This window comes from Pygoscelis adeliae, unplaced genomic scaffold, assembly GCF_000699105.1.
Source record: "Pygoscelis adeliae isolate BGI_AS28 unplaced genomic scaffold, ASM69910v1 Scaffold121, whole genome shotgun sequence".
Lineage (NCBI taxonomy): Eukaryota > Metazoa > Chordata > Aves > Sphenisciformes > Spheniscidae > Pygoscelis > Pygoscelis adeliae.
In genome coordinates this window covers 8712865-8737367 of record NW_008824359.1, presented here as the reverse complement: position 1 = coordinate 8737367, position 24503 = coordinate 8712865, and the positions used below count along the sequence as shown (strand labels likewise).

General features: G+C 42.0%; 1 protein-coding gene across 1 annotated transcript in view; it reads right to left on the bottom strand.

The window, feature by feature from the left end:
• INTS9 (integrator complex subunit 9) overlaps positions 1-24503 on the bottom strand; it is an 85787-nt gene that overhangs the window by 42372 nt on the left and 18912 nt on the right. The window contains exons 4-9 of the mRNA XM_009319715.1: positions 21752-21814; positions 17657-17796; positions 15939-16025; positions 11251-11371; positions 9059-9193; positions 4037-4148 (exon numbers count right to left, since the gene is read on the bottom strand). Coding sequence (XP_009317990.1) covers positions 4037-4148; positions 9059-9193; positions 11251-11371; positions 15939-16025; positions 17657-17796; positions 21752-21814 — 658 coding nt within the window. The remainder of the gene's footprint in view (positions 1-4036; positions 4149-9058; positions 9194-11250; positions 11372-15938; positions 16026-17656; positions 17797-21751; positions 21815-24503) is intronic.

The following is a 24503-nucleotide window of genomic DNA, read 5'->3' as shown; positions in this document are numbered from 1 at the left end:
GACAGGGGATGCAGAGTGCAGGGCGCATTAGCGATCAGTGGGAAATGCTAAGGACCGGGGTATGTCTGCAGCTCTGTCTCTGCTCTGAACGAAGATACTGGCTGAAAACAGCAAGGTGTGCATCTCCATGAAATGGGTTCCTTCTTCTTTCACTCAGGCACCAACTAGCTTCACCCGGTTAAGACGAATGGCTCAGTCCTCCCTTTGAAGAGGCTGGAGGAAGAGCTTCCATCTAATGATGGGCTGGTTAAAGAATTTGTCCAGGCCATGAAAAATGTGGGTTTCATTCCTAAGCCTTAGCGTTCGAATTCACAGCTCTCCCTTCCCCGCAGCCATTGGTTCGCTATGGGAACCTCAAGCCTTTTCTGGTGAAAACAACCAGAAGTTCAAGATTCCTGGGACCACAGAGAAAATAACAGAGAGTAAGGTCTTGGAGCAGATGCCAACCTGAATTTCTGTTCCCAGGAAAACTACAGAGTTGGTTACCAATAATTGATATAAAATCACAATCCAGGGAGTGGAGCACTCTTCCAGCCAGCTGCCCTACCCACTGGGCCAGGGACCCAGGGCTGCTGGCCCTTTGAATCTCATGTTCCTGGTGGCACAGTGATGCACCTTTGAAACTGGCCTGGTGAATAATACTACTCCCCAGGACAGGAAAGTACAGCAACACGGCTGTCCCACCACTGACAAGGCTCTGTGCGACAACTGTTCGGTTTAGAATACACTACTCAGTTCCTCGGTGCAAGTTTATTTGTACGTGCTGTGGTCAGCACAGCTGGGCACTACTTCTTGAGGGTGCTCTTAAGTGGTCCCATAAAGGGATAAGAATTACCTCCCAGCTTCTGCAAAACAGGCATGAAAACCTTTACAAGCATATTGCTTTCCATGCAAGCAGCAGGTCCAATCTGGCTCTCTGCACCACTATGGCAACTTTCTATAGTTGTCAGTAAGAGGACACGTATATTTGAAAGCCCAATTTATCTCTGTGACTGATGGATGCACTCTCTTGATAAAAGTTGTATAATAATCTTGGCATTTCAAATTTAGTCTCCTTCAGTAGCTCCATAACAAGTTGTTCAATTTACAACTCACAATGAGATACTTGCTTTTCGAACAGCTGCCACCACAAGGTCAAATTGGCACCTAAAAAGCAAACTGTGCTCTTTTCTGCTTTATATAAACACATGCACGCACACACAGAGGCACGACCGCACACGCACACAAAATATCACAAACTGTCCCTACAGACAGTCTGGCAATTTTGCTGATGATGCCCAAGGCAATGTAAAAATACAATTGCTTTTCTTGAGCTGCAGAGTGCTGGTGCTGCAGTGCTGAGCACAGAAAAAAGGGGTTTGGGCTAAACTGAGAGGAACTTGGAGATGTGACAAAGCATGGTTTCAGTGCTGCACACACAATGCGGAGAGGAAATCATGCATGTGACTTGGTAATAATGGGAATCAGCGTCTACAACTCTACATGCTGGGATGAAAACAGAGATCAAGGTGAAATTTTCACACTTCCATTTCTGTGCTTCACAACACTTACTCACAAACGTGCCGTTACCTCATGATACACATTTTTGGTAAATTTCCAGTGTCTGCTTTAGAGTTTTTACCTAGTGTATTCTGAGCTTCTTGTGAAGTCCCCTGAACATTTTGGAAATGGAAAAAAAATCTGAAAACTACTGTGCTCAGCTTGCCTACTCTCTTGCTTTTCCCAGCAACCTATTGCTTTTTGGACTTTTTTACACATTTGAAAGAAAATTGATTCACTATTTTCTTCTCCTGATGCTGGGTAGATGCATAAACGCTGCTGGTGTCATGTAAAAGACAGCCCTACCACTGCATTATTCATAGAATTATTTTATTTCTTCAGGTTGCTGTTTTTTGGCAAATATCACTCAAATTCCAGATTCTTACAACAGCATTATTTTAAGCATATATCTTCTTTTGGTCTTTAATAATTTTCTAATTTGTCTGAGTTGTCTCATTTAATATAGAAGCTGGCTTGAAGACGTTCTGCAAAACCCCCCAAATAGTTCAGAATGTTTCTGTAAACCAGAACAACTTGTGCAGATAAACACCCACCTGTACCTACACATGTAACACATTTATTTATATGCATTCATCTTTTGGATTTTGCTTTGGCCCAAGCTACACCTCTAAGACTTTGTTTAATTTTTAAAAGCATTTTAATTAACAACGGTCTCACTCTTGCATACAGCTGTTTCAGTTCAGGACACGAGTGACAACCAAGGTGCTTGCTAGAGCACATTTGCCGCAGAGTTGGCAGCAGGGTAACGCGTACCACTCCTTGGCCTCTCCAGTACAAAGTCTAACACTTCAGCTCAGACTTGCTTCCTTGGTGGTTTAAGGTAAGATGATAGGACGAGATCACGCTACCATCTGTCAGGGGGACAGTAACCCCCATAAAGGTCCAGAAGGGACAGAGAAGGGCAGCACACCTGGATCTAGCACAACAAGGTCACCAAAGCTTACCTGTGACAGCTCATAGGGTAATAAAATTAACAATGCTTAAAAACAATGAAAACACAGACCGTAATACACACACACATATAAACACATGCATCACTTAGGAAAGGAAGTCACAGTGTTAAGAATGAACACAGATCCAGAGAGAATCTTTGGTATAACCCGTGATTATCATTCTGATAAAATGCCAAAACACACTCTATTAATTGGCGTTTACACTAGGAGGAATCATCCTGACCCTGTAACTCGTCTTTTCATATAAACAAAACCCAAACCCCACATAATTTTACCTTGTACATCCCACAACAGGACCTATGACTCCTGTTTGAACTGAAACATGTCCTAAACAGGGATATCTGATTTTGATTTAGAGATGGTGGGTGACGGAGGAATCTACCACGTCCCTTATATTATTTGCCTTCCACTACCATGGCAGTCTCATACTGGGACTGTGAGACAGTATGTATATATTCAGCATCTGTGAATATGCACAAGGATTTTAAAATGGGAAAAAACCCAAAGTATTGTGGTTTTTTTTCTTCTCCAAGGGTACATTCACATGTAAAAAGTAAGACTAAGAATTTGCACTTCAGTTCCGTTCTCAGCCTTATTCTGCAAGCTTGGGTAAGCCACCTAAATACCACAGCTCAAATTTCTCCCAGGTGTGTAATGGGGACCAGAACACTTGCTTACAGTAAGGATTCCCTGATTTAGGCTTCTAATGTCTTTTGATAACCTTTGTAACAATCCTCCTGTCACGACCTTTTTAGTCTTATTTGTAAAAAGTAGTTAGTTTAAAATAAAGGGAAGATCTCCGATAAAAGAACGGGCAATATACCGCAGGACAGACATGAGAAAGTGGTTTGATGACAGAAGGGTGAGAGCACAGAGGAACTGAGGTGGGGGAAGGGGAGAAAAGGAGAGAACAGCACTGATGTGACATTCCAAACAGGCTGGAAAATGCTGCCATTCACACTGATATCACAGCTTTGCAATTATCAGCTTTTCCAGCTGTGAAAGCGTCTGATTAGGTTTTATATTTCTGGGGTCTATAAATATATCTTGTTTTTTTTTTAAACAGAGATTGTGCTGTTTGCTTTTGATATATTTAAAAATCAGGTGTAAGAAGGGAAGCAGATGTGCTTGTTTTCAAAACTGAAAGTCATAAAAAACCATGTAAAGATTTTACACTGGCTTATATACAGGAAGGAAATAGTAATATTTCAGCTGGGAACAATATCCAAAACCTAGGCAACACGTAGTCTGTTGGCAGCTAAGCGACATACTTAGCAAACCAAGAGCAGCAGATGATTAAATCTCATTATACCTGTTCCATTCCAAAACATTTTAGGTACAACTTGTGTCTCTCCAAGCACTTACTGTATTAATGACATCAGGAGCACATCGTAAAATCTAAACAGCTAGTTTTATGCCAGAAGCTATAGCTGGACAACTTATTCAATTCCAGGAATCTCAGAATTATTTCCCACCCAAAGCAATGAATAAGATGATAAAATAGTCGTCTTTCAACGACCTACCCAAGTTGCTGCAGAACTCTCCTACCATGCCATCTGGGTTAGCAGTAGGGATTTGTGTAAGACCCGTCAGGATGAGAACATCGCTATTTTTAAGGGAAGCCTGGTCCATGGGCTGAAACAGAGCACAGTGAAATAAAATAAGTAACATGAGAGTTATAACACAGGTTGCTCTGCTCTGCTCTGTACCAAGAGCAATACATAATAGATACAGCGACCAAGAAGGAGAACACGTGGAACGCTTTAAACTTAACATCCCTCCATCTGTGGAAACGTAACTGGAGTTAATAAAAACACATACAACTGTTTACCTGCATACTACAGCCACAAACAAACAACGGAACTGTAATCGGATCCATCTCAAAGAGGTCTCCATAGACTAATCATTTCATGGCCTTAGGAGCTGAACACTGAAAAGACAATAATTTGCTGAGGATGTGGCAGTGCAGTCAGGAAGGGTTTAACACTTGCACTCCTATCTCTGGCTGCGCTAGTTTCCAACTCGCTTCCCTTTGCAAATCAAGGTGTCAGCTCTGATTTCCAGGGCTCACTGTCTACAGGGGGCAGTACCATTTTCCTCAACCGTTCAGTGGATTCTCTTTGAAAGAGGTGAGATCAGCAAAGGACTTTGGGCTCGAAGCTCTCAATTTTGTGTATGAATCTGAATGCCGCACAAGGCTCTCCCTTGACTGTGAAGCCTGCTCTTCTGCCCGCAGTATTACAACCATGACTTTCAAATACTCATTTCAGTTTGCGCAGGCCTTTTCAGAAGTCTGTTCTCATGAAATGGTAAATGGCTACTGCTGGTAGAAAAGATAAATCGGTTTAGATTCCTTAATATGTTTATTTATCTAAGAAATAATCACTTATATAAATTAAGTTTTTTAAATGTAGCTATAGTACCAGGCCAGACAGACAAGTATTTCCTTAAAAGCCAGTAGCTGAAAACAGGTGAAAAATCATAGATTCAACTGCACACACACAAAAAAACCCCACCCCTGAAAAACTAGTGCTCCCAATGCAACACCAGAGCTAAAATAATAGCGAAAATATAACTTGGCTTACCAGTCTCCCTTAGCAAATCAGATGAGCACTATGCCCTCCTCCAATACCTTTCTTTGAAGGCTGTGCTAGAGGCTAAGCTATGTCAAAGTGAAGTAGATGTCTTCACCAGGCTATAACCTCTGATCCGCTGGGTCTACAGTGTATGTTGTACTGACGACCTACAGTCATAGGTACAATCCTAGATTACGTGGTTAAAGTGCTGAAGGTAGCTATCACAAGCATCTATCCATGCCATGTCTGCTTCCTGGGGTCAGAAGAGTTTACATCTGGACAGTCTACCCTGCAGCTCACAGATGTAGCAGAGGGACTGACAATTAAATGGTCCAAGGAAATAGTGTGGCAACTTGGCCACTGGCAGGCAGTCTCATGTTAACGCAAACGCTGCCTCTGCCTCGACTATGCATAAAGGCTCACACTTTTTTCACTGAGGTCAATCGTTTGACATGTTTTATACCGGCATTTTATTAAAGCAGAATGAAAATGCATACCCACTTCTCTCCATTAGCAAACACAGAGTAGATATTCAGAAATTATAGTTAAGCATGACCTGATACTAAATATATATTCTTGATACTCAAAATTTAACATAATTCAATCTTGAAAAGGCAAAATCCACTTCTCTCTCTGCAGATGCAGTACAGCTATGGTGAAAAGTTAACTTTTAGCCTTGCTCTGTGCTGGGATGCACTTCCCACAGCTACTGTTCAAGCAAAGGTGGGCAACTGAAGCCAGCTGCATTGTATTTTATGGTTATTTATTCTCAATAGACCCTCTTCAGTCTCACCAACCAGGAAAGACTTCTACCAGGAGAGACTGATGAAGAGGTTTCCTCTACTGAACTTAGAAGATCACTGTACAGTTAATTTCCTTGCTCGCAGTCCCTTAGTGCCATTCTTAAATAGCTGAGAAAGACCTTGCTCTGTTAAACATGCAAGGGAATTTCATATCAACTTTGACAGAAGTTTACGCTGTGCACCACCCTGTAGGACCAGACCTGTTATGTGAGATTTATTGCAAACTTTGACTCTCCATGGCATGTCCGTGAAAATGAAATGCCAATAATGCAATAAAAAACAATACGGAATCTGCCTGTGATAATGTACATAATGATTATGCCATATTAGATAGGCATAATTTCAGCTGCTATCGCACTGAGGGCTTGCATCGATTTTTGTGGGTTAATGTAAAGAATATGTCTTAAAAGGCTTTTAGCGACATGTCTGAACCTGTGCTGTCAACTCCTGTTCTCCACTTCAGTGGCAACGGTGTCAATTCTAGCCTCAGTAGAGGGTGAGGCAAAATTTTCAATAGAAACCATCTGCCAGAAGACAGAAGTAAAGGGAACAATTAATGGTGCCAGACCAAACTCTCAAACAAACCCTTTAAAGCTCTTCAGTTATTTTCAGCAGCTATGAATACAGTCTTGCAGAACCCTTCACTGGCACTTCCTACAGACCCGCTGAGGATTTCACAAGATAAAAAGAGTGTCCTGCTGAGGCACCCAAGATCAACCCCACAGCCAGCATTCACTGCACCCAGTTCCAGCTAATCTGTACATCCTGGGCCATGTCTAAGATAAGCTAACTGCTTCATTTTCTATCTGTTGTTAATAGAGGTGGACTGCTTATTACAGACCTACCATAACTCTCTGCTGATTATAGATGTAACCTAGATGCAACTTAAAATTTCAAGAAAACTTTAAGCTGTAATTTATACCAAAGAAGCAATCCCACTCTCTTCCCATGACTGCTAATTCCCACCCGTGCTGCCATCTCCACTGTCAGCACTTAAATCCCAGTGCTGGCAGAAGGGAGAAGAAGGGAAGGATTGGGTGGGGGCCCAGTTTTGGTTAGGTGACATGAACCTTATCCTGTTTGCACCTGGAGATAAGGAAATGCTTTCCAGGCTATTACTGTGTATATTAGACAAGATGTAAGAGGAAGAAGCATTTTTTCCATTTGTGTGCCCAAATAATCTGTGTCTTGTCACCATAAAAAAATGGCTGATGAGAGCCTGGTCAACTGATGCCCATTTTTAGTAACTACAGAGGGAGTTCCAGAAGACTGGAAAAGTGCTAAGGTTTTACTATTATTCAAAAAGCTCTGGATATGTTTTTACATAAACATATGCTGATTAACTGGATATCATTTTTAAAACAAAACACAGTGACTGTTTTCAGACACCGTTAAAAGATGGGAATTTCATTATGACGGCTCACCATGATTCTATGGAGAAACAGGTCAGACAAACAACTTCTCGCTCCCTGGGGAAAAAATGCTGATTTCTTGAACACAGTTTTGACTCTGTGCCACTCAAGGTTTTGTTATCATTACATATTGTCTGTCAAACATCAAATAAATGAAGAGCTGGTTGGCAGTTCACCACTAGTCATTACAGAATCACCATACTGTAGGAGCTTGTACTGGCGTTCACAGGGAATTAACACTAGGACAAAACTATTCATTGTCTTCAACAACCATCTGGAAGCAAATATAAGATGATGATGATGATGATATCGGATACGCAAATGATATCTCGTAACATTTGTGATGCGGTAAATAACAAGGAAAGGGCAAACCGAATGCAATTTCAACTATCTCATAAGCTATTCCTTCAAACTATGTGCTAGTATAAATGCAAAGTGCAATGGACTGTGTGCTAAAAAATGAGGCGCTCGGAGAGCATGTGGGACAAACAACACTGTCAGCAGAATGAATAGTCCAGGTTTCATCTCTTGTTAGCAAACAGAGTAGGTCCCTAGGGTTCCAGGTAACTGTTACCACTTCTGCAGGCTGCAGTGAGTGATGCAGATCAGCTGCCCATGGGCTGTCCTCTTACCAGGCAGTTCATTCACACACCATTCCCTGCCACAGGGAGGTAATTTCCTTAAAAACAGGGACTTTACCAGAAGCTTCCAGAGAAATGTTCACCTTTGGAAAAATGATGAAGCATGGCCAGTCTAACCTGATAAACTGAACCACCATTTCATGTAAACGAAGAGAAAACACTCTCAGTTACCAAACTATTTCTTATAGTGCAAAGTTTCTTCTCACAGAAATATTCCATTCATATATTGTCAAATACTGCTGCTGCTCCTTCACTAGGAGGTGACGAAAGAGCACAACCCGGGCCAGGATAAGGCTGATGAGAAAAAGGGATTTAGGGACTCTGATACATTGCATGTACAGCCATACTATTAAGGACGGTTTATCTATTGTAGTTGTTCAGCTCCTGAAATCAAGCTTTTAAATGAAGGATGCTCAGAAGCAAAGCTCTTTAGAAGATACTCACCTTGGGGGAAATTACTTACTGATCATGAACCTGACACATTTTCTACATTATTTTTAAATACCTCCTGCTAATATTGCTTTTAACCATTTTGACAACTTCTGAAGCACACAGTACTGCAAACTTCAAGCCATTCTTCGCACTAAGAATTTATGGATCTAAAGAGAATTAATTTACTGGAAATTACATCTACAGCACTATAAAGACTTTGCCCTTAGCAGAGCAGGGTGGAAAAGTTGGCAGCCAGTTAGCTATCATTTCTCCCAAGGAAGGATGTTTCAGAAGTGATATAGAAGCAGTCTGTGAACTGTCTGTAAAGACTCTTCAGTGAAATATGGATTTTAAAAAAAGTCACTAATGCTCTATTGTTTAACTCTGTTGAAAATTTCCTATTTAAGGTGAAGGAGAATTTCCCAGCTGGTGAGTAAGTTAACATGAAATCATCGATAGCAAAGAATTTTAGTTGTCTTTCCCTAGTAACTATTGATACCTGTCCACTTATCAGGGTGGTATGTCTTCCCAATGTCCATTAAAAGTCTAGCCAATTACTAACAGAGGTCCCTTTGTAGAGCTTCCATACTATACCTGATCCCAGCTGAAATAAGCCCCTCTATTTTTTTTGAGCAAAGACATTTCCCCCTCTAGAAGACTAACAAAAGGCAGGGGCTGTACCTGAGGGTGAGTTGTAAGTAGAGAAGATCCTGAAACATAGGAAACCTTCTCGTAGTGCGACTGGATAATCCAATTGGAACTTCCAAGAGCGTAGCCTGAGCTGAGAGGGGTGACCTGCACAGCACCAAACAGCTCCTGAAACACACAGTAAGCAACATTAACTTGAGCAAGCCCCCGAGAGAAGTCCGAACAGGTCATTTTATCACCAGTGATATCAATTTTAGAAGTAGTTCTGCTATTCAAAGCCTTTATGAAGCTAGTTTCCTGAGCTTTATATGTCTGCTGTTTTTATTTACCAATGCCTTACAGGATACACACTCTGAGAAAATTTTTTCCTGAGGTAAGGCCTTCATAAAGTCTCTCTTCCATGTGAATTCTATGGCACCTAACTGAGTTCACACTGAACCATAACTCTAAACGGAGGAATCAAGCGGGGTCTTGATCCTCTGTCTGCCTTTGCTGTATTGAAGAAGCTTGTAGGGGCTTTACACCTTTGAACACTCTATACTCCCTTAGTCAAATTTTATTGATATTGGCCAGCAGGAGAGAAGGAAGGAGAAGTAGTTCTGTACTGATATAAAACTCTGTTTGGGTTACACATTTTGCTGTGGAAAACATAACTTCAGACCCACTCACTTTCTAACTTTATTTCTTTTTAAATGCTATCTACTGGTGATTTAGAAACAACACCCTGCAAACTCAAGCCAAATTTCCGTTTCAGCTCTGAGCATAAGCAACTTGACAGTTGTGTCCTTTCCAGGTGTCATTAGAAAGCGTATTGCTTTATCTGTACACAGTAATGTCTTATACTTGTTTTGAGAAAGGAAAATAAGCCTCCATGTATACCTCACTAATGTGATCTACTTTCTGGTTACTGAATAATAGAACAAGCATCTGATTCGTGCAATACTAATGATTTTTCTAGTATCTCAGTACATATTTGCATGCCTTGCAAAAGAAAACAGGGTCTCCATCCCTCAGAGTGTGTAAACCAAGGCTCTAGATTCTGCTGATATGCAGACATGTAAAGTGGACAACAAACCATTCTTGATGCTGTCCTATTTTGGGTTAACTGGCTAATTAGGGTCTGATTGGTTTAAAAGTTTGCTTTGGGAAGAGATAAAATATGCTCTAGAAATTTCTCTTTTTTCCCCGGTAACTAAAAAAGAATGATTGGCTCAGATGCACAGAGCTAAAATTAGGCGAGATGCATCCACACTGGATGGATAGTGGAAACCGACCAGTAACCACCAATGGATACTAAGGAAGTCCAAATGCCCTCAACCTGTCCAGTTGCTAGACAAAGCTGCAGCTGTTACTCATGTCAGCAGCCATGTTAGTGGTGGCTTGGGGTCTTTTTTCACCAGCTGCAATGCAGCACCACACAAACCCAAATCCACCAAGTTTAGTACACAGCACCACTGGTTACTGTTTCAGACTGTCTTACACATAAATAGTAGTCTCCAAACTTCAGTGGCCCATTGCTTAAGAAAAGGGAGCAAATAAAATGCTTTGGGTACACAACTTACTGTAACCCATCTTTTGATTTCTTAGGGCCCTGAGCAGCACTAGCAGGTTATCATGGCCCACACGCTGCCTACAAGCTAAAAGGGAACAGTGTATCTGCAGACTACTGAATTGTTGGTTCAGTTCATTCTAGAAACTGCACTGGATTATAGTCAATGGCATTATAGACAACAAATGTTAGATGGGAACCCTAGGAAAGGAGTTTTTGAAGTTCAGGTCAAACCATTACGTTTTGTTTACAATCCCTAATTTGCTGTATAAAAGAAAGTGGAGGTTAAAGCACTCAAAAGATTCCCAGAAGTGAGATATGGTAACTCAGAAGGGGATGTGGCTTACAAGCAGAGAGGATACATTCATTTGGTACATCCTCCCAGCTCTCAGTGGGCCAGCCATCATCTCCAAATTTGAAGGTACGCTGCCTTAAAATTGGCCTCCCCGAGGAAGAGGAGAAACAAATGGATACTCCCTGATTTCCCCAGACGAGAACCCTCCCTGGGAGGCAGACTGAGGAACATTCAATATAATCTTGTCTTGCTTTCCTAGGTTAGGGTAACTAGATCTTACACAGGATCTAGAGGGCAAGTAGAAAAGGAAGGGCATTTACAGAGAAAAGCTGGGAAACGAGTTGTTACTGTTGACCTGAGGATAGCTTTACAGGTACTCACAATTTTCTGAGAATACCCCACCAGCTGGATCTTACTGAGCGCAGCATTCACTTCTGGCATGGTGTAGCACTTCCTCCACATAGACACCTCCACCGCATCCTTCAGAGGGGCGGGCAGCAATCTGCAAAGATCAACGGGGTGTGGGCATTTTCAGAACTTCCTGATGGACCACCAGCTTTTATTCCCATTTATGTTCTCCAGATCTTAGGTTTTCTCTTTTTTCTTTTTATTTTAAATATGATTGATGCTTCAAAGTGACGAGCAAGACTTTCTGCCTGTTGAGGAGCAGAACCACGCTGCCCATTTTGCCTCACCCCAAAGACTGCTCTCCTTCAGCTCTCTTTGTTGCTGTTTCTATTCAGCCCTTTCATCAAAGACGTAGCTGTGATGAAGGCTTTATAGCAACTCCTGTGGCATTTTCACCACTGATGAAAGATGTTGGCTGATCTGACGTGTCAACATGAAATGCACCACTAGCATTGGTAGAGATGACTGGGATCTTGGATCAGTGTCTCTTTTGCATATCCTAAGAATCTGAAAACAAAAGTAAGCCACAATCTGGTGATTAAAATACAGGTACCAGACCATGAACAAAGGCTGGCTCTGCTCTCATTTTTGTCACTGGTCTCTTACAAGAGCACGTGCCCCCGCACCTCAGCTTCTTTGCCTTCAACCCAGATACCCCACTTGCCTTCAGAGTGTACTGGCAAGTATACATTAGCTGACACTGCAGAGCTCTTTGAAATCCCCTACACGGAAGTATTTAAGATGTTTTACACCAAAGTAAAATCCATCCATTCTGCTCTTCACAGACGTTGCAAGTTAGCTGGACAGCGTTGTCAAGGGAAGAAGTGAACTGTAATGTCACAGGCTGTAAGAGAGATGGCTAACTTCTGGGAAATAAATCTTCCTTAGCAACATGAACTGAGGCAGGAAGCAGCACAGCTGCCAAATGCATAAGAAGAATAGGATTTTTTTTTTTTATATTAAACCAATGCTAAATCAAAGGCTAATTCAAACCAATTTCCAAAGATTTATGGAAATTGGTCAAGTTTCTTTGATCAATTTGTTTAAAGGGATTTAATTTATTGTTATATCTACTAGGTCAGTGAACTCCTCCATAATTTAAGATACCAAAGAAAGGCTTAAGGCCAGCTATTGCCAAGACCGCTGTACACGTCTAGTGCCATAACTGTAATTCCAGCACATGCTGGCTGAAAGCATACTGCGCTTAAGGAAACAAACAAAGCATTCAAAGTCTTTTTTGGGAAGTCATAAGCAACAAAAAGCCAAACAACATGGATAGTTGTCCACCACTGCACTGAAACAAATTGCCTGTAAAAGCCTTTAACCTACCATAAGAAGCATTTAGTGTTGGATGCTTTCAGGAGCTTCTCTTCTGGGAAGAGGAGATTATATCTCCAGGTAATGGAGAAAAGTGGGGAATTGTCCTTGGTGACTGAAGTAAGTTTCTATTAGCCTTGACTCTGTGGCTACACTGTAAATATACTCTGATCCCTCACAGAGACCTGTGGCACCAGTCTCCAGTGGTTTCATCCTTTGCTGAGTGGCACACAGAGACCATGAGGACTGCTGGTTCCTCAGATGTGCCCCTACTGGCATTCAACCTGTCACCCACGCTTTTAAAATTTGTACAGAAAGTTACTAGAGGATATTTTAAAGTCTGGAGTGAATCTACTAACACTATGGCAACATCCTATTATGGATCACCTCATAACAACCAGATGTATGTGGGCAGATGCCAGGACAGCCAACCTACAGCCACAAAGAGGAAGGTATCGCAAAGCAGCATGGTCCAGTGGTTAGTATACAAAATTTATGCTTAAGAAACTCAGAGGCTTGTATTCTCAACTGGGCATCTGCACAGAGACAGTCCCTCCTGTTCAGGGCAAACGGTAACATTTAGTATATGACAGAAGATGTTCTCGTTTGAAGGGAGAGGAAGATGGCAATCCCAACCTAGATCAGAATGCTGGCCTCTCTTGTCCACTACTCTGTCTCAGGAAAAGAGCCTGTTTATAGAAAGATATAAGAAACCATCGAACAGGTAGTTGACAAAGTGCCTTTCATAAGGCAAACTTCCTCTTTAGCCCCCTGAATCCTAATCAGTGTGAAAGATACCCTGGTTGAGCATCTGTAGAGCTTCCGTGAGATCGTTCATTTAAAATAAAAACCAATGGTAATAAAACTTGCTAAGCAATTAGTTCATACTGGATCTGATAATGGAAAAACGTAAGCCACTATAATGAGCTGCTTATATTTTATACAGTATTTGCATTTAAAATGCTTCAGTGCTTTATCTAATGAAGATGATAATACTTTGTGTTTTATACTAACTATTCAGAGTAGAACTAGCTGAACTGTAAAGCAGTAACGGTGATTGATCAGCCTGAAAAAATAAAGTTAGATTCAGAAGTAATAACTATTCTGTTCTAGCAATAGCCAAGTATTAAAAAAAAAATTCCCCAAGGATCACATTTTCTTAAATAACGGATGTCAATCCAACCCTGCATGTCCTATTAGCCAGGTGTTAATTTGTGGATCAGTAGATGTTTGCTCACATGCTATAATAATCAGTTCCATTCACGCTTGCATGACACTTGTCACCAGGAATCTCAAAACACTTTGCAAACATTAATTAAGGCCCTGTGTACCCTCTGTGGTGGATAGAAGCTCCATTTTACAGAAGCATAGGGAGCTGAAGGGGGAAACTCAGAGCACAGGTGGGGCACAGTTGGAAAGGGAATTCAGATTTGTGCCCCTGTTCCAGCTCAGATACAACACTGGTCCGAACCAGCCTCAAGGCAGAGTTTATGATACATAGACTTTTATTACTAAACAGCCACAGGGCTACTAGTTACGTTTTGCTATCCCCACTAGCATAGCATTTCTTTGCTCTGCCTCTATCTCATATTTGGGCAAGGTGTGCATTTTACTTCTGAAAGTTGAGGGACCTGCCATCTGATCAAGGTTCCCAACAACATACGATATCGTGGCAGTGCTCTGTGCTCTACAGAGGTCTTGTAAGTGGGACAGAAGGGTTGGTCCTGTCTATCCCCAGCGGTGGGCTCTTATACCTTCCTCCCACCTCCATTGGTACCCCATTACAACAGCTACTTGATGTACCAAGGAGGAAGCGTCAATGTTAGGGTACTTCCCAAGCAATACAAGACAGAAAAATGTATTTTAAACACCGCTCCAACAAAAAGACTCTAGCCTTCTATAGCAGTTGAATCAGAACAAAGATCACCTCTGCGTTCGCCTCTGGAATAGTCAACAGCACACAAAGTGCTAGACAGCACTTTTTCTAAAATACAACCACCAAGAAAGTGACAATAAATGAGCGCCAAGATAGATGATCCTCCTTTAAACCATGCATACAAAACACATGCAGTAGTGTGACGAGAATAATGGCTCCAGTCCTCTCTCTCCACATCACTGTGAGCTTCAGGAGTGGTTCTGGTCAGGCCAGCGGACTCCAAAATTAAAAAACTCCCACTACCATGATCAGAGTATACATCAACCAGCACAAAATCCTGAACAACTTCATTGTCTTTAGTTCTGTTTTACATCTGTGTATTACTTGCCATCTTCAGAAGAGTGAGAGTTACAGTGCTGAGATAAGATTGTTCCTAAGCTCAACAGGGGAGTACAATATATAGCTAAACATATGTTAATTTGGATTTTTAATTTCTTTGCTTTGTGATACTGGAAAATGTCAAGACTGCTTTTATAATGTATGAAATAATTAATTTTTAGTAAACTTTTAAATCAAGCCACATTAAGAATTAGGAATAGAAAATGGGAGATCAATTAAAAATGCACAAAGTAGCTTTTAGAAAATAACTTTCTAATTAACTAGCCTTACCTTTAATATGTGTTAAAAACAAAACTGTCTCCTCCATAGAACATGTTGTGCACCTAAAGTTGTTTTTATTTCCAAAGAAAGCATTATCTGCAATTATAAACTGTATGAATAATTTTTAGACTATATAGGCTTTCAAAATTTTAGATGTAGATGATCTCAATTTTGAGCACCTTGTTTTTACGTATAGACGAAATAATGGACGTGGAGTTTCCAGCTAACCTTTTTTATTCAAATTTCAATTTGTTTCTAAGCTTTGAAAGAAAGCAAAAAAACCCCTCTGTCGTCCAAGTGTAAAAGAGGCTGCAGCCCTGGGAAGAAAGGTAGCACCGCTCTGTGGTTGGCCACCAGCGGCTTCCAACAGTTGTCTCTTGACTTTGTTAGCATTTCAGCAAACATGAATGTAAATACAATTCTAAATTAAAATTATTCCAATACAATATAATTAAGTTTAAATAGCTTGCTAATTTCAACAACTTTTTACGATGTTAATACAAAAATCTGCTCGTTTTATCTATCATCATGGAGCTAAACTATGTGAGGGGAGATCAGGGGAGACTTTTGTGTTATCAAGTCTTCCTCCAAGAATCAAACTTGTGTGGTTGGTTGGAAGACCAACAATGTGCAAACGATTAAAGAAAGAACCAACCCAAGGAGTCATAGTGCAAACCTCTCAGGCTTTTTTTTCTGCTTAATGGTATTAGCAATCTCAAATGGTGGCAGCTGACCCATCATTACAGTGAATTCTAAACGTTGGTTAGTTTTTAGGACAGTCACCCTTTCCTGGTGGCTTGCTCCTTACCTCTGTACCTCCTTGTTCTTCCACATGGAGGCAGACTGAGCCTTTGGCACACGTTCAATGGAATTCACCAGTTCTTCCATGAGAAGTCTGAAAAGACATCATAACTAAATTAGTATTGCAGCCTTTCACACAGGAGGGAACTTTGTCCCAAATGTTTCCAGAATGTCACACAAACTGTAACACTATTAGGCAGTTTTAAAGAGGGGTTCTTCCCGCAGAGGCATCGCAGCAATTACCCCTCACCAATACTACCCCCATTTCCCCACTGAGTGCGTCAAGTTCAAGTTAGTCCAATTCTGTCTGCCTAGTTGTGACAGCAGAGGATCTGGCCCACTGGGTTATGTGTTATTTGGAAAGTGGCAGGACAAGAGGAACTCCCAAATCTCTCTCCTGCTGCGCAAGATGATTTCTTCATTACTGACTGCTTGTCATATGGAACGAGACAAAATATACAAAGAAAACTGATTAGCCGATGCCTGTTTATCACTTGGGGAAGCCAAGCACATTGTCAGAGTGAACTCTCCTCATCTACAAATGCACAATACAGCATTTGAGACAGAAAAATATGTCAGGCATTAAAAATTGGCACTGTAGTTTTCACTGCCCAAACTAAACAGCATTTGTAATTGTATGCGTGCTTCCCCTTGAAGGTAGGAAGTGACAGATTTAACTGCAGAAGAATGGCATCTGGAATTACTTGGAGTGGGGAGAACCACACCAGTATACTCTCCAATGAGACTATGCTTGTTATCTTCAGCTATGGGCCAGCAATTCCCCAGAGGTCTACTGCTAGTTCATATTTACACAATTCCTTTCTCCTACAAGGGCCTTCAGTTTCTGTTTGTTTTTACACAAAGGGAGAATTACTCTGGCGTGGAAAGTTTGTATAGGACCTTTAATAGACAAAGATTCCTGCCCTAAAGTGCTTACAGAGTAGTTCAGATACCATGGCCTAATCTGGTTTCTAATTATTGAACATGGCAGCTGTTCTGCGTAAGAGATGCACATAGCACAAGTCCAGTTAGACTTCACAGAGGGCCAAACCTGCAGCCTTTGGTATTGACTTATCCAATCAACAGACAACTTTGTAAGAAAAGACTACCAAATTTGATGACCGAGTATTAAGTTTTTGACTGCATTGCCAGGTCTTACATTTTCTTCTTCAGTCTCATATTTCTGCTGTTTTTCTTAGTGCTTCTCTTTGGAGTTCAGAGCTTATGTATCTCAACCGTCATTTGAGATGAAGCCAGCTTAAATTCCCTTCCATGGTGTGGAGGAAAGTGTGATTATATACATTTCAAATGCTGAAAAACTACAAGGCAATAATCTTAAAGTCATCTATTGTTGAAAAGACTGGTGATTCCTCTTTTGTTTAAGGGGAGCAGAGAGGAGCAGGAGAGATCTTTGATTCATGGTTTTTGAAGGTTTGGAGTTGGCTGTACAGTAATTGCTGCTCAAGTCCACTCAAGATCTACTATCCCACATCTACTGCCTGGACTCGACACAACCACCTGCTGTAAATGTTGAAGACAGATGGTTCCAGAGGTTGGGAAACATTGAGTTAACATATTTGCAGCACTAAGGACTTGGCTGGCGTTCAGCTGCTGCCTAAGAGCCTCTTCGGAACATTAGACACCACTCCTCTACCCATATTGTCCTTTACACTTTTTCCTTAGCAGTGGTGAAAGAGGAGTAGAGAATATTAAGGGGTTTTTTACCTGCCAATTTGAACAGTGGGCTCAGTGGCATACACTGTTCCAGTGAATCCTGTGTACTCTGTGATATAGGGCAATGCCATCATGCAGTGATAGTTCGAGATCAAGATTACATCTACTGTGGAGAGGTCAAGCAGCTCAGTCTGAAAACAGAGGAAAGAGATAAGCAACATGTAACCCTTTCATGCAGTTTAAGCAATGGCAGAAAAACTCTTGTTGTTTTTTTTTTTTAAACTTTATATTGCAGGAATGTAACTGGTTTATAAAAAAAATGGGGGGGCATGTCTCAGCTGTGGCAAAGATTAATGTTTCCTTTAAATTAACAAGATTTAAAAAGCCCCCTAAAATTATTCCCTTCTCAAATCTGAAAAGGAAACCACATCCTGGGTTTGTCTGTCTTTCATGTAATGAAATGGATGCCGTTAAGAGAGGCATGATGGTTACACTTTTATCAAAGAAATGATAGGTGTGCTTCCTTCGGGAGGAACACTGCGCAGACACCAAAACTTCTGCAGTAGTGAATTAGCAGGGTGTCTCATATTTTTTATGTGGCACATGGTACTGTACCCCAGGAGAGTGAGAGAGATGAAAGTAGGTTGTATTTATTCATATGCTTAAAATAATTCTCGTATTTTCCCAAACTAAATGCTTGGCATCTTTATCATTCACATTTTCTACAGCAGGAGATTAAGCTCATTCATAGGATACAACAAAACAGATGGGTGGGTCCAATTTGTTTTGATGTGACAGTTAAGACAGCAGTTCAGAGAGTGAAAGAAGATTTCACACATTGTTAAAGGAATTTTAATTAGAAATATTTACTGGTAATGCTATAACACAAGTGGTGTCAAGTCAGAAATTTACAAGATATATGACCTCTAACTCAGTTATTATACAGCAGCTAATGGAATTCAACACTCATCAAGCACATATTATCTGATTACAAGGCTTGGTCCAGCAATTTGAATAAAAAAGGCAAGAAAGTAGGTCACTTGGCTTTTCAGAGGGCTGACACAGTGCTCTGGTGACAAGCTGCTTAACTCACAGCTAAGCATTCATGGTTTCAAACCATGATCACAGCTGATGTGGGAGGCATGATCTCCAAGCCGAGTACAGTAGGTGAAACACCATCCTCAAATCCTCCTTCATGACAGGGCACCCTTTTATCTTAATAAGCTTGCCAGGCAGAAATACACTCACTACATGGTATCAAAGAGTCTGCTGATGCCTCCTCCTACCACACTGGCCCTTCATGGCTTGGTTTTCAGCCGTGTCCAGACCATACAGAAGCAAATGGGGAGTCACTCAGCCCTGAGCTGAATCCCAGCCCAGCGAGCCATCAGGAGGATACAGACTACCACTTTCCAAGCTTAAGCGTCCTGCGTCTCAGCATCCTAGAACCATTTACTAACAGGACGAAAAGGGTGTCAAAACCAAAACAAAGTAAATTCTTCCCTGGGACTTGCGGCAATCCCACTAAAAGTGCCTATGAACTGAAAAGGTTTAAAAATGTTTCCTGAATGTGCAGTGAGAGACAGCAGAAGGTTGCCAAGCAAAGAGAGGGCTGCACCCTGCACTCTGACATGTGGAAGTGTACTCGGCTGCTGAGACAGCCTCTTATCACCTTGTGGCTTCTGGATTACATTCAAAACTTGGCTTTCTTTGACAGTGGTGTTCCTGGAAGTGATACTGTGATTCTCAAACTAACTGCTTTTGCAGACAAGTTTCTTCAAAAGAAGTGGTGTGGAAGGAGACAAAGAAGAAGACGAAGCCTCTTTCACACAAGCTCCTTCTTACACTGTGCTGCCAAACATTTCTACTCTGCTGATGCATTTGGCTGGCCAAGACATCTGAACTCTCCTCCAGACAGGGGAGCCTGTGACGCTAGAGATGCAAGCTGTGAATCACTAGCAGATCTGTTCCTCATGCTTGCAGAGAAGACTTGGCTTCTCTTGGGAACTTTGGGAACCGAAGCATTTGAGAGGCCATTTGTAAAATCCCCACAAATGGTGACATGTGCAGCTGGTTGCTATCTTCTAGTTGTAACATGGACTGCTGGGAAACAGTTACATCCAGTGATGACACTGGTATAATGAAGCAGCAACTCCCCATCAGTCATACTTAGAGCTACACATGTGGGTGTTTTCCAGCCCAACAAAGTAAACAGAAAGCCTAGCTGAAGCACCCTGAACCCCAGCAGATTATCATTCCTGTGCATGGCCTCAATTTCAAAGGGAACCCAGAACATAAACTCCGTTCTTCCCAAGATCTGGGACATAATGGCACTTTCTAGGCATACAAATGCTTCCTACATCTCTCCCTTCCACAGGACAGTAACCAGAAAGCACAAAAGAACCCAGAATTATTAGGGTTTGGGTTTTTTTTGGTGATTGGATGATATCCATTCCTGTTGGGAAAAACAAGCAATTACACACAGATCTGTTGATATCACTTGCCAAAACTAGTACCAGAGCTGCCAACTTGCTTCGAAGAATCAAGATGACAAGAGTCAGAAGCTGCAAGAGGTGAGTTTCATGAAATCAACAGACAGAAACAACACTGTTGCCAGAACCCCAGCAAGCTGACAACAACCCTCCAGGAGAGTTTCGTACCTGCTGTCAACAAGATCAGGCAGAAAGGAAAAAAAAAATCCCTGCCCAAAAGCAATCGCCTCTGTCTTTGAAAGACAGAGAAAATATCCCAACATGAAATGAAAGAACTGATGTTATCACAGCCCAAACACAGCTGAGGAAAGAGGATACTATTCCCAGACTATTCCCCATCATTCACCCCCACCACTCTCTGCTCAGCTTTTTACTCTTTCAGCTCTCCTGTATACACCGTTAATCTGATCAGTCAGGTAAGCCCAGTTAATTCAAACATGTTCAATAGTCTTGCTTTCTTTTTTTTTTTTTTTAAACCCAGATATTCTTGAAAAAAACAGCTTGAGAAGCAGCTACTTGCAGTTATGTCAGTGGATATGAAGGTACAGTTCTTCCCTCAAAGAGGCAGTAATGAATAGCTAAGAAGGCAGCAAAACTTTTTAACCTAAATTTGCTGCTGGCAGAACAACATGTCTGACTGCAGCCCAGCAGAATCAAACACTGGCTTAACCACACGGTTGGCTCCCCAGGGGAGCTCCACTAGGCAGGTCATGCATCTGTGGTTAGAGACAAGCAGCTTTCCTTGTCTTCATTCACTGCCCTTATCTAGATCAGCACATGTATCCTGTCATAACCGAGTCCAGCTGTCCTGGTTTCAGCAGGGATAGAGTTAATTTCCTTCCTAGTAGCTGGTACAGTGCTGTGTTTTGGATTTAGGATGGGAACAAAATTGATAAGGCACCGATGTTTTAGTTGTTGCTAGGTAATGCTTACACTGGCCAAGGACTTTCTAGTTTTCCATGCTCTACCGACTGAGAAGGCTGGAGGTGCACAAGAAGCTGGGAGGGGGCACAGCCAAACTGGCCAAAGGGACATTCCATACCATGGGACGTCATGCTCAGTACAGAAACTGGGGGAAAGCTGGCTGGGGGGGGGCCGCTGCTCGGGGACTGGCTGGGCATCGGTCGGCGGGTGGTGAGCAATTGTACTGTGCATCACTTGCTTTGTGTATTATTACTATTATCATATTATTATCATTATCATTTTATTTCAATTATTAAACTGTTTTTATCTCAACCCACAAGTTTTCTCACGTGCTTTTCCAATTCTCTCCCCCATCCCATCGGGAGGGGGGGAGTGAGCGAGCGGCTGCGTGGTGCTTAGTTGCCAACTGAGGTTAAACCACGACACCAGCTCAGTCATGTTGTCTTTGGAAGGCCCATAAAAAGGGACAGTTAAGTCTTATTCTTCTGTAAGATATTGATCTGCTCAAGGAGACCTTCCAGATCTCCCAAAACCATTGTTGAAAAGGGCTGTTTCCACCCTTTTTCCAGTGTCATAGATACTAGAGGCACCTTAACAACACAGAGGTTTTAGTAGTATTATTTACGGAGTAGTAATAAATTAGCATGAATCTGATAATAATTATTTAGCAAGTTTCTCCCACATGATTGAATGGAGTCAGATTTTTCAATAAGGCTTTGACTAAACTCACCTCTGGTAAGCAGAACTCAGGCACAGAGTCTACAAACACATGGCCAGAGCACTCCTTTAGTTCCTGTGAGAAAAGCACATCAACAGAGAAGACACAAAAATACAACACAATGTTACTCCCATGCAGCAGCTTTTGCACTTTCAAAACCTTTCTTTATCACCGGTAATTTCCAGCCCACCACTACGCTACGTTTACCACCCTTCTAGATACAATTTCCTGTAAGCAGATCTGCTGAAATTGCTTTCATGCGAGATGAGGCTGCTTGGTACCTCAAGGGATCAGATCCTCATTTGGAGGAACAGAAACAGCACTCTGGCAGGTAAGGAGAGAGACTCTGGTAACCACTGGCTGGTTTTGCTGGGGCCATGAAGGAGGTGCTGTCCTATGAAGCTGCGTTTTCGCTGCTCTTCCAACTGCAGATGCGTTGGCTGGGAAATCTGTAACAATGCAAGCTGACTTTGTCTATCAGAATCAAAAGTAAAGTATGAACCGAAAAGTGGGTCATGAAGACCACTCTTCTTGGAACTGCTGCTCTCCTGACCTGGAAGGTGTGCACAGCACCTTTATAGTGCCCTGGCTATCTTACAAGTCTGGAATTTAGTTTTGGCTCCCAAAAACATCAAACCTTTTCTGTCTTATTAGGAGCAGAATATAATTTTTAGCCCCTGTCTCAGAGCATTTGATGAAACATCTTTTTGGGATCTAAGCTCCACGTGGCACTTTTTGTTAGATTTATCTCTACTGGATCTCTAGTCCTCTATTTTCTTCCTCTTTTTTCAGGGCTGACATCAGAAATCTTTGTCACGTGAAAAGTCACATTCTTTTGTGACTAGTCCAGACCCACCTCACAGGCTACCTATCACCCCTTTGCCTTCTCTCGCGGATGCTCCTCTTGCTTGTCCCAAAGTGAGCGGTCTCAGCCAGCTTCAGACTGACAGAATTAAAGATTGAATCCAATTCTTAATAATTACAGTGCACCTGCCAACTAATAACGAATGAGCAATTACATCTAGTGGCAGAAGTCTCCTAACCTCATCTCAAGGGAGTTCAAAATGATTAAAACTAGATCGCAGCAAATTTCAATGCCTCTCCAGGACTTAAGTTTTATAACTGTCATCCAGAGAGTGCTATAACAGGAATGTCCACCCAACATGATAAAACATCCCCCTTTGACTCCCTCCCTTGCCTTTCTCCAGCATGGGTCAAAGAATTTACCATTCCAAGCAGTTACAATGGTCAAGGTGAAGGTATGAGATGCTGCCTTTGAATTTTTAACACATGATTTCCATTGACGCTGTGCGAGTTTGAAGATTTCTCCTGAGCACGCACTGCACCAGCAGTACCACAGAAATGTAAATACATCACACATAAAAATATACTGACGGCCTATCCGTTCTTTGGACAGAACGGAGCCCAAAGCTCTGAAACCAAGGCTGGGGTTCAGGAGAAACAAATACCAGGGAATTCAAACTGGCTAACTCCATTCCTGTCGCTGAGCCTCTGTAGCTCTGCGATTGCCAGTTAGCATGTGCTCTGAATAGAGCTGTTACTATTTTACTAACAGAAATGCTGCCTATACAGTTTCTTTTGTCTCCAATGAGAAGAAAAATCAGGTCTTTAATCTATGATCTTCAGCTCCCTTGCCTGTAAAAATCAGATCAATCCATTTTGTCCACCTCAATGTCCCCTACAAAAGCAACTATTATTACTGTTTTCTTTTAATGTTCACATAGTCAGAGAACAGTCTGTTAAAACAGTATTTTCTCTACTGATACCTATTGCTGCACACATTTAAAATGTATCTGCCTATTTTACTAACATCTGACATATTTTTGTGTTCATTGTTCCCCTATGGCAGATCAAGCTGGATGCTGCAGTGCCCAGTTTTGGTTGAAGCCCCAGATAAATTCTGCCTACAAAACTAATGTAATGAAAAGAGGGGGAAAAAAGACAAATTTTGTGTCTCTCACGTAGCTGAGTAAGTCCTGTGTCTTAGAATTAGGAGGCTGGAGATAATATCCTTCCTGCTACGTCCAGCAGCAGAACACATGCTGATGGCAGAGTACCATGGGACAAAGCCCTGGAGGGAAGAGGGGCCCAAGAAAGCTGGGTAATATTCAAGGATCACCTCCTCCAAGCTCAGGAGGTGATGCATCCTTGGATGCATCCCAACAAAGAGGAAGTCAGGCAAAAACGCCAGGAGGCCTGCATGGATGAACAAGGAGCTCCTGGACAAACTCAAGCACAAAAAGGAAGCCTACAGAGGGTGGAAGCAAGGACAGGTAGCCTGGGAGGAATACAGAGAAATTGTCCGAGCAGCCAGGGATCAGGTTAGGAAAGCTAAAGCCCTGATAGAATTAAATCTGGCCAGGGACGTCAAGGGCAACAAGAAAAGATTCTATAGGTACGTCGGGGATAAAAGAGAGACAAGGGAAAATGTGGGCCCTCTCCGGAAGGAAACAGGACACCTGGTTACCCGGGATATGGAGAAGGCGGAGGAATTCAATGACTTTTTTGCCTCGGTCTTCACCGGCAAGTGCTCAAGCAACACTGCCCAAGCCACAGAAGGCAAAGGCAGGGACTGGGAGAATGAAGAACCACCCACTGTAGGAGATCAGGTTCAAGACCATCTAAGGAACCTGAAGGTGCACAAGACCGTGGGACCTGATGAGATGCATCCGCGGGTCCTGAGGGAACTGGCAGATGAAGTTGCTAAGCTGCTATCCATCGTATTTGAGAAGTCGTGGCAGTC